Source organism: Schistocerca serialis, chromosome 1, assembly GCF_023864345.2.
Source record: "Schistocerca serialis cubense isolate TAMUIC-IGC-003099 chromosome 1, iqSchSeri2.2, whole genome shotgun sequence".
Taxonomy (NCBI): domain Eukaryota; kingdom Metazoa; phylum Arthropoda; class Insecta; order Orthoptera; family Acrididae; genus Schistocerca; species Schistocerca serialis.
In genome coordinates this window covers 38,510,688-38,524,462 of record NC_064638.1, presented here as the reverse complement: position 1 = coordinate 38,524,462, position 13,775 = coordinate 38,510,688, and the positions used below count along the sequence as shown (strand labels likewise).

Sequence of the window (13,775 nt, the reverse complement as noted above, 5' to 3'; positions counted from 1 at the left end):
ATAGCAGCTTGCATTGCTGCGAAAGGTGGATATACACTGTACTAGTGCCGACATTGTGCATGCTCTGTTGCCTGTGTCTATGTGCCTGTGGTTCTGTCAGTGTGATCATGTGATGTATCTGACCCCAGGAATGTGTCAATAAAGTTTCCCCTTCCTGGGACAATGAATTCACGGTGTTCTTATTTCAATTTCCAGGAGTGTATGTTGATGGTACGTTCAAGTGCTGACCAAAGTTTTTTTGTCAGTTGTTTACAATACTCGGATTAGTTAATGGCCATTACATTCCATTGGTCTTCTCTTTATTGAACGACAAGAAAACTTCGTCGTACCAGTATGTATTTCAAAACGTTGTTGATGAATGTAAGTTTATTTCCAAGAACTAGGAGCTTTCATCGAAGTAGGCCTACAGTATTCGGGCTTTTTCTGAGCTATAATTTATCAATTACAAGGTCAACATTTATGCCTTTTGCAATATCGTGTTCAATCCACAATAATTTTGTGCTTGTGTGCCACAGCGGTGTGCTGGCTGTGGGTTCCAAGTCTGGCCAACCCGTAGCTACGACTCTGGCATCCGCGCTCGGTCTTCTGGTAAAACTTGAATACTTTGCTTCCAGGCTGCTTATAAACAAGAAATATGTACCAGATTTTACATTAGACCCGCAAAAATATGTGTCAAAACAGCATCCAACTTCGTGCATTACTTTTAGCGTAATGCGAGTACAAACAGGTACGCAGAAGAAATTATAAAAATATTTTTTGCCGTCTGTTGCGCTTCTATAGACCATTCAAAAAGTTTTCTTAGCCATCTCCTATATTCAGACATCGGACACTTATCAATTTGTTGTACGTATAGATTTGCTGGAAATGTAACCGAAATTCGTGAAATGAACACTGAGATAGAATATGTATAGCGAAATCACGATTTGCTATTTTAGTAAATTAATTGTGAAGAAATCAAGGCTGTAAATGATTCCAGTTTCTAAAAATAAATATCTAAATAAGATAAAACTTTTAAACATACAATACCCGCAAAAAATTTTAACATCTTCTACTGTAGCTTCATATGCTTTCCTTTGCCTGCTTGGACATAACGTTTAGAACTGCTACATGCTTCAAACGGGAGGATTCGGCTCCATTGTTTTTCAGACCCTTGCGGGGATGAGAAGATTCCGTACCATTTTTCTGACCGCGGGAGGATTCTCGGCTGCGCCCGTTGCAAAGCGTCTTCTCTGTCTTTCCGTTTTGAGGTTTAAGAAGAAACAACATTCGCCTCCGGAGAAGTATTTTTCTTTGTCTTCGTATGTTTGTGATGAATAAAGGCGTTATTATAAATGTGAATTCTGAATTTTGAAAAGCAGTGGTCGCACGGGGACTAACAGTCCGCAGGAATGTATTTTTTTTCTTTCCTTTTCATCTCTTCGAGTCAAGAAATCACATAACCCGAGTACTCCGTTACTGCTCTGTTTCATTTTGACTAGAGCAGCGGAGGTGATGGTCAAGAACTGCCGAGTGAGCAGCGGCGTTCGATATAATTTGCATCTTCGCGTTTGGGAGAAACAGAAAAAGGGAAGCCATTGTAGCCATGTCATACTTTATTCTCTAGGGATTTCTTATTATTGCGGTGTTACTTCCTGTTAGTTAGATTGTTTTGTTAGGTACGAGTCATTTTATTGTTCTATTTATACTCGGGTATTTTTGCCGCCCGAAATTGCCCCTTGAGTTCACGAAGTCAAGTAAGCGTCCAGAGGGTTCAAGTTTGCCTTCAAAAATTATTGCACTCATGTACCATTTATTCTTAAGAAAGGAAAAATAGTGTACTTGTATCCTATACCGACCATGATGACAGTGCCGATGGGCAAAGCAGTAATGATAGATGTGTACAATAAGACGAAACGACGTGTAGATATATGTGCCAAGTTGTGTGCTGTCTACAAATGCGCAAGACACACTCGCCGATTGCATGTGGTCATATTTTATTCCGTACTGAACGTTTGAGCTACCGGTCCTTTCGTAATTCTTGCCGCTAGCCCAGACATTTGCACTGGACAAAGAGATTTTCTGCACCTGTGTCTTATCAGTCTGTTTCAGAACACTTGTGAGTCCGAACTGCCATTAAACTTTAAACATGGTAAATTATATATCCACAATTGTTTTGTTGATTTTTACTTGTAAATTTACATTTGTCTCCATGCTGAATGAAAATCCACAGCGACTACTAATGATACAAAACATGGCGCTATTACTGCCGGGCAATAACATCGGTAACAATTCGTGCCAGTATTAAAGGGCAGGTGTAGTCTGTCGATTTCTCTTTCCCTTTTCTGTAAACTATTCCAGGTAAAAATTAACAAAGGCAGGAGGCTGGGTGTCATAGATGATAGTGTCACGTAGCCAACATGTAGGCGAGTAGAAAGAGTGCGGTTTAGATTTGTGGCGTCCTGGTAAGGGTCGTGGGCGCAGTCGCTCGAGGCATGTTGCTGTGTGTGGCTTTTAGCTCCGGCGCACGCACAGCTCTTGTATCGACCCTTCGCAAACTTGTATGGGTACGCCATCTTTAATCTACTCGCCTTTCCCCCTCGCATACAGCAGCGAACAAAAACTCAAGGCCACTCGCAGAGCCGTAAAAAAAAAGCTTTGCAGATAAGTATGATACCCGCTGAACTGAGCGTGACGTAATTTTTTAAACAGCTATGGCATAGAGGCAATTATTTTATTTAAAAGTATTGCTTCATTTACCGTATGTAGGAGAATAGGCTGTAATAGATACACAACTGGACGTTATTGATCTGCTACTGATAGAAAGAAGTGAGGCAGCTTTTACATTGTCAGCGTTTATTTTGGCAGTAGGTTCCTGTTTATCTGTTACCGCGCCCCCCTTCTCTTAACTTGAAATTATGTTGGTTTATGTTCCGTTCCTAATTACTTCCTCGTAGGAAGGACATTAAATGTCGTGCAGAAAAGAGGAATGCATTTACTGCACTGCTCAGCATCCAATCCCCCCCCCCCCCCCCCCCATTTTTTACTCTGCCATATAATAGCAAAAACACTTACAGAAAGTATTTTGTGGAGTCTCATATAAAAAGCATTTTGAGATATGTGCTGCATCAGCATTTTTGCCCGTTAGAACGAGACAAAAATAATTACTGAGTGGAAACAGGGCTTTCTAAAGTTTCAAAAAAATGTTGATAAGGAGTACTGCCCTAATAAGGGATACCTTTTAAAGTGGCACAGGTTTCACCTGTACTGCATATGCATGTGTTGACTTGTAGTCTGCATATGCATGTGTTGACTTGTAGTGCGTATGCCTATTGCCTAGATGTGTTTGTTTTTTCATTTAGATGTTACCACATACAATGTCGATAACACCGTCCAGAGAATCCCACCTTGACATTGCCTAATAATGCACATTACATTAAGAAGGTAGTAGCGTTATGGTAATAAATTCTGGCGGAACAAAATCAGAAACAGAAAACCAGTATTCTGACAAATTCTACATGATGAATAACATAGATATGTTGAGGGACAGAAAATATTTTCAGGTGACTCAATTGGGGATCAGACACTCCTTCACTGTTTGAAAGATTGCATGTAAGACAATTGATGGAAGACTTAACTTGAGAAATTTTGATTCATAATCAAATAAAACTCCTAGCTTTCCATCTGATTCTGTTTAATTTTTTTACTTGCCATCATGGCTGCTTACAAGAAAATGTGGATATCATTAGACACAAAGCCATGAAAAAAAAAAAAAACCTATGAAGCTTCTGTAGCATTAATACAATATGCCTGCATAATAACCAGTTTACCATGGCGTGTAATAATCTCTTAAAAATTAAAATAAGTAGTGTCCTGCAACGGAGGCGTCTGATCCCACCTGTCGGCTTTGACCCGTGATGTAAGGGTGTTGTGTTGTATGGCATCATGACTGCATGGAGTTTAGTTTATGATTGTATTGTGTTTAATAAAGAATTTAGGGAAAATTGTAGAAAGAGTAGTTATTTGAACAATTTTCAAAATTATCCACAAACATGGCTGGCTGTCACAAATCATATAACATGACCTGAGCTTATGACTGCAAGAATGCAGGCTCATCATCCTAGACAGACAATGAGTAGTTGTAAGGCTAGTTACAAGAAATTGTGATATGAACAGTGCAGCTCATCAGTCATACTGAGAACATAACACAATTCCTCTTGTAAAATCATGTTTTTCATAGATGATGCTTTTTTGATGTTGTAGTAATTGTTCTGATGACAGAATTCCACTTGCATTTAGTCACATATGGATAACACTGTGGTAGGATTCATGTGACTTCTCCCAAACACTTCGTTAAAAAAAAGTTATAACTTTTGGGGGACTTACAGTATTGATTAATAGCTTTAGGAGGACATAAAAATTGAAATCTTGAGTTGCAGCTATTTCTGTTTGTATCAGTGTAGCTAATGGCATAAACTATGTTATTAAGTAGATTGTGCATGGTTATTTTTTGGTTGAGAGTATTTACTGATGTTCTTTGTAATTTCAGGATGATTCTGTAAAATATATTTTTTCTTCCTACGCATTCTTTGATAAATTATTCTTCAGTATTTGTGCAAAACATTGCATATGACTTTATTTTCTCTTAATTATGTCAGTGATAGCCAGTGTAATCTACTAACATGTGCCTAAAGCATAGTCCTACAGTTTAATTTCTCTTACTTTTGTAATTAAAATTACGTGTTGTTTTTGCAGGATCTCCAAAGATGGCATCAAATATACCACCAGCTCCAGTGGTTTTGAAACAAGGCCATGCAGCAGAGAAGATAAGTTTTGTTCCGCCAAATATGCCGAGTCGTTGTACCTGGCATCTCGGTGCTGATGGGAAAACAACACCACACTCTTTGGAGAAATTGTAAGTCATGACTTCATAAATTAAGAGTATCATCTTTTGTATTGCTTATGTGTGACAGTTTTAGACAGTATACTCGAATGGGTTTTAAACTGGGTACCAGCCTTTAACTGGTAGTGTGTATCCAAACATGCTGCATGACTGACTAAAAGCTTTAGCTTCTTGAGAGGGTTATGCTCCATGGTAATTAATAACACAGCTCACAGTCTAGTAGCTAGCATTGCTGCCTATGGATCACAGTGGGCTTGATTCCCAGGTGGGTTGGATATTTTCTTCACTCAGAGACTACTGTTTATGTTTACTGAATTATTTCATCTCATCTTCATTAATGTTCACGTCACCAAAGTGGCACCAAATAGTCGTGCACCAGCCAGCTGAACAACCTAATATGGAGTCTTGTGGCCAATAATGCCATACAATAATCTCTTTCTGAAAGCCCCATACATCTGAGTTATGAAATGGAAAGCACCTCGGGGAACTTGGCAATTTGTGGTCATGTGTAGGTTTGGTGAACCTGAAGTTCCTTAACTGGGGAGTGGTCATCTATAAGTTCTCTACATGCTTCACTGACTATTGTGCAATATGATAGTGGCACACACCATGTCACCTGAAACAAGTCTTGACCTAAGTGTCAAAATTAAAAGAATGGTACAAATATCTATATATAAAAAATCTTACTCTCCAATCTTGGTCTAACTGTCAAAATTACAAGAATGGTACAAACATCTACAGTAAAAAAATATCCTAACCCCAGTGTGTGCTAGCCTATATATTGATGGGGCGGGTGACTGTTGACGTGAAACAATCATTAGTAAGCAACCTGTATGGCATCAGCTGTACTTGTCATATTCAGCTTGTTTAGGTGTGTGAGATTCTGCTTAAGGTGACCTAGCACCGGTTAGAGTGGTGTAGTTGTGAATAGAGACTCATCTTGCATCTAGTGAGTGTAAGTTTCAAATCCCCATCTGGCCACCATGTTTAGGCTCTTCATTGTTTCTCTAACTTGATTAAGTCAAATGTGAGAATGATTTCTTTAAAGAGACCATGAATGATTTCCTTTTCCTTCATTGCCCTATTGTAACAGGTTTTATTTCTAGTGACCACAAAATCGTAAATCCTGATTGTCGTCCTACTTTTTTTTGTATTTATAGCATGAATGAACAAAATTGCCCTATTAATTTACACAAAAACAGCAATATGGATTGGTAATTGTGGCAGCACTAACACCCAACCTAAGAAATGGGTTCTGGTAGGTGATCTGATTAAAGATAAGTCATCTATGGAGGCAGTAGTGGAATATTTGTAATTTCCTTAGTATGATTTTAACCATCCAGTGAGAACAAGAAGATATGTTGGAAACAATATCACCTTTCTGCGCACACACATACAATTATGACAAAGGCAGAATGTGCTAAAACAAAAATGAGCTGATGAGATAGTATTTTTATTTTTGACACAGTTCTTTTCTATTTCAGCCTACAATGGTAATCTTCAGATACTGTGGATGGCATTTGATGTGTTGTCATGTTTGAGTTAACACTGCATTAACACTTCTTCACCAAATTCTGCTCATAGCGTCTGAAGAAGGCCCTTCTAGGCTGAAACTGGTTATGATTATATTATAAAAGAAGTGGCTGTGTCAAATAATTCCTTATAATAAGTCATCCATCATCTCTCAAATGGAATGTTGTTTTTACAAAAATGGAAGTTGGCAGGTGTCATTTATGTTAAAACCGTTATGAAGGACATAAAAAGTGAGCTTCAGAAGGCAGCAGGATTTGTAATAAAGTTGAAGACTCTAGCTTGAGAATTTACCACAGCAGCGTTCATCTTCCCTACACTTCCTTTTAAAATGTTTTAAAAGTCACTATTTCAGTCACACTTGCACGTAATGTTAAAACCAAGTGAGTTTTAATTGAGAACAGGCCACAAAGGAGAAACATTGTGTTCATCTTCAATATACTGTATTAACTGCACTGTTGACCACACAGTATTTGTAGGGTGAAAAAGTCTTCAAAATATATCACTTTTTCTGAAGCATACAAAGGTCAGTTCACAATGAATGTCAATGTAACGGACCGGACTACCGTCTTCACACTTGACAGAAAACTGACATATCATCTTGCCACTTAGGACAATACAGAATATCGAAAGTGATGCTATGAGACACAACCTGTGTTACAATATGCCATAGCATCAACATTAAGGAGCTATAAATAGTGAGAGAGTTCATTAATGGGCAAGCAAAAATTCATAACGAATTTTATTGACAGCAGTTAGTAACTTTCCCACATGAAAGAATATGAAAAGTGTCAACCAAACATTTCAACACAACATTTAATTGACAAGATACATGCATACACATATTTTAAAAATGCTTAAAAGGCAATACATAGCACCTTTTTACTTTCTCCTTCATGTCTTGTTTTCTTTTTGAGTGACATATAGTGTCAAAAAACTGTATATTTCCCTTCAATAGAGCTGTTTTCTTTACTGTTACAAAGAAGCATTTTCAATGAAAAGTACTATCTGTTACACCCTTACCAATGCACAACATAGATTATATCGTTCCAGGTATCAGAAAACCTAGATTATTATTTACTTTCATATATTCAGTGTATTTTGTGGACAAATACTAATAGTAAAAATATCCGAGTCTTCATGAAACCTTTGCAATGTCTCATAAAGACAAAAGAAGCAATAAAATAAAGATTAGGAAGTCACACAATCCACTACCACAACATGAGTGAGCATTATGAGAATTTAACTTCTGATATTAGAAGGTGACACATTGTCCATATGTGAAAGTCAAAATTTTCTTTCTAAGATGCCTTGAGAGTGACAGTTAACCCCACAGATGATTTGTGTGAGTGCCACCATTTGAAATACATTGTGGACTGTCTGACAGCACATTATATACAGTTCATTTTACAAAAGTGGTATTTCAGACAGATGTAGGTGACTTAAAGGCGTCTTTAACCCATGTTATTACAAACGTTTTCATTTTTAAAAATTAATTAATGGTGAGAGGTATTTTGAAAAATTTTAGAGTATTAAAAATTGATTATACCATTTTCAACATTTATGCAAAAAAAAAACAAACATTTTTGACGTATCATTGTTTTGAAGATGCAAAATTACCTTTCAGGGTTAGTTTTATTCCTTGAAAATGAAATTAGTCACAAAAAAAGGTTTTGCATTTTTTGCCCCCTCTAGCCACCTGCCAATTTTAATCAAGATCTTTTATTTACACTTGGGAATGTTTCTTTGTCAGTGTTGCAGCCAAGATTGCAGGCAAAGAAAACTCAAACAGCGCTGCTCAAGAGAACCAAGAAGCCTCTAAAGTGCTTTCCCTCCCTCCCCTCATTACAAGCTACCCACTTGGCAGAATGACAGGGAGAAAGGACAAGATGGCTACAGTTCAGAAACAGTCGGAGGAACTGTGACTTTGAGCGCAAGTGAGATTTCTGTGCATGTGTCTTCATAAGACCCAATGTAAAGAGTTAGGCAGTTCTGTGTTAAAGTATGCAAAGAAGGGATTACTTCATATGGAAGAGGGATCAAGTTGTGCCCATCTTAAAAAATGCATATGAAGACTTGCCTAGCCCCCTCAACAACACCTTACAAATAGTTTTTGCTGATGTGTATGTGTCAATTCTCTCAACCTGACTCCAGGTGATGCCCCAGACAATAAGGCTCTACCTGCCCATTCCTCCTGTGTGGGAAGTTTAATTTGTCGCATTTGCAGTTATGCTCTTTGGGTACCTAGGCCCAGGGTGGAGCTGTTTAGAATCACAAGTCTTCAGAAGCCTGTGTCTTCTGAAACCAGGATAGGAAACTGAACAGTTCAAATTTCTGGGTGCTCAGATAGATAGTAAACTGTTGTGGAAAGCCCACGTTCAGGATCTTGTTCAAAGACTTAATGCTGCCATTTTTACTATTCGAACAGTGTCTGAAGTGAGTGATCGTTCAACACAAAAATTAGTCTACTTTGCTTATTTTCATTTGCTTATGTTGAATGGTATTATATTTTGGGGTAACTCTTCCCATTCTAAAAGAATATTTTTGGCTGAGAAACAGGCGGTTCGAGCAATAAGAGGTGTTAAGTTCACGGACCTCTTGTGACCCCTGTTCATGAGTCTAGGTATTTTGACATTGGCCTCTCAATGTACATATTCCTTACTGTCATTTCTTGTTAACGATATTAGCTTATTCCCAAGAATAAGCAGCTTTCACTCAGTTAATACTCGGCAAAAATCAAACCTGCATTTGGATCATAATTCCTTAACTCTTGTGCAGAAAGGTATGCAGTATTCTGCTGCATCCATTTTCGATAATCTACACTCGAATTCAAAAACCTTAGCAGTAATTCACATGCTTTCAAATCAAAACTGAAGTGTTTCCTCATGGGTCACTCCTTCTATTTTGTCGAAGAGTTCCTTGAAAAATTAAGCTGATTCTTGTTGTATTGTTGATTGTGTTTACTTAAATTTATGGATTGACTTTTTTCATGTTCATAAACATGACCTAAATTTGGGCTCAGTTTTATGTATGTAATTGATTTTATAATTTATTTCAATTGTGCGTAGTTAGTATCTTTTGTTACAGCGTGAAATCGGTAATTGTTTTGTAAATTAACTTCTATTGTTGACATATAAACAAATATAAATTCTGTACTAATTATAAACATTTGGAGGAACAACTAATAGTGTTCTTAAAGGCTCTATTTTTCTTATTCAAAAACATGTTAGCAAAGCCAGCTCGTAATTAATTCCAAAGTAATTAACAGTTTTGTCAAAAGTATTGTTTGCATAATGATATCTGTTAATTTCATCACTTAAACAAATAATTCGGTCTAAACCTTGTGGTAGAAGAAACTGTTAAAAAGAATGAATTTTTTGATGTATTCATTTAATTTAATGAGTTAAGTTTTAATTATAATTTCTGTAACTTCAACTTTGAACAATGTATAGTTTCAGTACCTATTATTGTGAGGATATATAAGGGCCAATTGTTGGTCCCGAGACAGTAAGTTCACGGCCGAGTTTCAGACGAGAAACCTGCGTTCATTAGAACAACAACAATGCTTCAGCTTAACTATGAAATAAGTGTTACACAATTAGGCCGTGTGTTAAAACAGCGACAGTGTCTGCTCCATTCATACCTTTTTTTTCTTCAAGAACTGTGAACTTTGTGGTTAGGTCTTTACTGCTTGTAGCTGTTCAATAATAAACTATTGTAGCAGTATGCAGAGGTTTGCCTGCAAACTATTAATGAGGCTTATCAAAAGTTAAATGATAGTGCACTGGCCATATTAAATGTGTATATAGAGAGCACTCTGTCTTCAGGGCACAAGTGGCCCATCGGGACCATCCGACCGCCGTGTCATCCTCAGGTGAGGATGCGGATAGGAGGGGCGTGTGGTCAGCACACCACTCTCCCGGTCGTTATGATGGTTTTCTTTGACCGGAGCCGCTACTATTCGGTCGAGTAGCTCCTCAGTTGGCTTCACGGGGCTGAGTGCACCCCGAAAAATGGCAACAGCACATGGCGGCTGGATGGTCACCCATCCAAGTCCCGGCCATACCCGACAGCACTTAACTTCGGTGATCTCACGGGAACCAGTGTATCCACTGCGGCAAGGCCATTGCAAATGTGTATGGGGGGGGTTGAAAAGTGAAAGTAAACAACTGTGAATTGCAACGAAAAAGTAAAAGAAGGCAGACAGTCACACACTCACCTGACTATATTTCAGCACAGATACAGCATCATTTTATTTCAGTCATTGGTCACATAAATTGCTTAATTACTGTACTGGTTCCAACTGACTGATTTGGAAATTTACTGAAATAAAATTTATTATGGTATCCTGGTCCAGCTATTTTGAAAACCAGCTGGAGGGCATGGAACTTGGCGATTGATGCTAGACACTATAGAGTGCTGCAACAGTCAATGTTTGACCGGTCACGGCTCGCCTGTTGACGGGTGGCCTGAGCTGCTTGTGTCCTGCGCCACACGACTCAGCTTGGTCACATATTCACCTGTTGTCTGGATTCCGGACACGCGGATAACCGAGCATGACTGGTCACCGCTGACGTCTCACCTCGCCTCGCCCCAGCTCGCTGCTCTGTGCTGTACAAATCCAACGCCACTCTCTCTCTCTCTCTCTCTCTCTCTCTCTCTCTCTCTCTCTCTCTCTCTCACACACACACACACACACACACACACACACACACAAAATGTATTTTTCTCTGTCTATCTGTCTTTTAATACAAAAGTAACATTTCCAAGAACGGGTACGTGACACAGCTAAATTTATGAAGCACCTGGAAAGTAAAATGATATTTCAATACAATCGTGGATAGAAGATGAGTCTCATTTCCAAACAGAAGATATATTTTTCCTTTCATTAATTTTCCCTGTAATGTAGAAGACAACCATCTTCATAAAGAAAACATACAAAGAACATTAAACATTTACAGACATAACCTGTCATACTTTTCACTTGTTTGCAACAGAAACAAAATGATAGTTATTGTTGATCAGCAATGAACCACTAACACATCCAGATTTAATTGGCTGTGGCGATTTGTTAGTAACATGCCGGCTTTACTAAGCATCTTTCACTGAGTGTGCTTGTTGCTAGGATACATGAAATACATCTTGCAACTGCAATGAGGCCTGACATCTCTGTTTCATGTCTGCTTCACCACTTTAAGATGTCATCATCATCATCATCTCCGGGGTGCATTAAAATATAGAGATCTACTTCATCTGCTGTGGATGATCTGTTGTTCCTCCATTCCTTGAAATGACCTCTCTTTCTGGGTGGTGATGACATAGTACTTGAAGGATCTATGATAATAAACAAAAGAGACAAGTAATTCAGAACTGATGTGGAAATCATCGAAATGTTCCTGTAAAAATGATGTGTTTTACATTAATGAAATATTGTACGAATTATAACATTCCTATTTCTCTATAATACAGTATCCACTAACTATGCAAAAATGATTATGTTAATGACTGTATGTTGTACCTGCATAAGTAGGACACATTTGTTGCACATTGCTAAGAATTTCCTGCTTTCCATTTATTTCAAGCCTACTAAGATTATGAAAATATGGCCAAAGAAACGTAGCAATTTTATGTTTGGAAGTGATCACAATCTTCTCGCAAACAAAAGCCAAGGCTCGATTTTTAATCCTTTGTACCTCCTGTTAAAAAATACATATCTGTTAGTACACATCAATTGTGCTAGTTAATTATAAATCCATTGCATATCATAATGAAACAGTGCTTTTAACTGCAGTAATTACTCATCTGACAGTCAGTGTCATTGACACTGCAAATTTGTTGCAGTTCGTGAAACCAAAGAAGAACTAACTGGCTTGTCGGTTCTTTTTTGCCTTCTAATTCATCTGTGGGCTCTTTAAATGGTCTCAGAAAATGTGGAATTTTTCCTGCAAGCTCATTATCATATCCTTGCAATCTGTAAGCGGAGTCCTTTGCCGTCAGCAAAGCAGCAACTTCATTACACTGAGTGTGTAAGGATTCCAGCATAGTGTAAAAGCTGTTCCAGCATGTGCAGACCTCTTGTTTCAATGATGATTTCAAAGACGAGCAGAGGCCACTTTTCTTAATGTACCTTACAATGCATTTTGCAGTATTTATTGTTGATGCGATGTTTGGGGCATGATTTAACAAGAAGTTAGCATCATCGAAAATATGGCTAAGTGCTGTGTTTTTACAATGATCCTTTAATGATTTTCCAAAGCCTTTATTACATTGGCACCCTAATCGGAGACAAAAACAAGACTTTGCATGTCCAGTGAAATGTCCCAGTCAGCCATCCTCTCTTCAATTTCTTTCATAATATTTACTCCTGTCTTCTTAACGTCTGGGCATTTTGTTGTAAATAAAACATTGTTCACAAGAGACCAATCTGTGTTAATGTAATGTGTTGTAAGCGTCAAATAGTGCACCTGATTATGCGAATCAGTCCACATATCAACTGTTGCAGCACATGTTTTATTAATACCTTCCGCAATAACTGAAGGCATTTTGCTGTTTCGCATTGCATCAGCTTGTTCTTTGACATGTCTGCTTATAGTAGAGGGATGTGGCATGACATCTGCCACGTTAGCTTCTCCATAGTGCTCACCTAGAAGTATTAATTTTTGGCTTAGTTCTCTGAAACCTTCCCCGGAAACAGCATTAAAAGGTCTCATATCTTTAGCACACAGTGCAACACACTTTGCTGTAATACTATTTTTTATTACTGCCGGTGTCCCTGAAGGAGCTCTGTTTGTGAGGTTTCTTGCAACTGTGTTTCTTTAAATGAGTGGTTCCCAACTGGAAACACAATAATGTGGAGCAGTTTATGCACGATATGCACCCAGTAGATGCACTGTTTTCGTCTACAACCAACGGAAATGTACTCCATACTTGGCTTTTTAGACCTTCCCGTTTCTTCAATGTGTAAACATTGGTTTCAATCTTACATCTTACTGCACTGGCTTCCTCGCATTGCATGATTACAGAGAGAGAGACACCACAAATGAGAAACCCGTACTGGCTGCAGTCTCACACGGATAATGACATGTGTAATGTGTTTGAGGCTAAGTGCTACGTATTTGGTCACGGCTATGCTCGGTCACTAGAACTAGTGTGGGCAGCCTATCCAGTTAGGGTGTGCTCGCCCCATCTCTTATCTTGTGCTCGCTTACTTGGTCATGCAGGACTCTACTAGACACCACTGCTACATCTGTGAATAGTATCGCCACTGCAACACTGGCTGCACCAGTCTTGCAGGGCCACACCCACCTAGGCAGCTAATTAGTGCTCACAGCCACATTATATAGCTATGCATCACTGCTTGACCTTT

At 38.4% G+C, this 13,775-nt stretch overlaps 1 protein-coding gene across 2 annotated transcripts in view; it reads left to right on the top strand.

The window, feature by feature from the left end:
* The window catches only part of LOC126461372 (cystathionine beta-synthase), a 169,843-nt gene that overhangs the window by 65,549 nt on the left and 90,519 nt on the right, over positions 1-13,775 (top strand). For both annotated transcript variants that reach the window (XM_050095991.1, XM_050095992.1), the window contains exon 2: positions 4,732-4,891. In XM_050095991.1, coding sequence (XP_049951948.1) covers positions 4,732-4,891 — 160 coding nt within the window. The remainder of the gene's footprint in view (positions 1-4,731; positions 4,892-13,775) is intronic.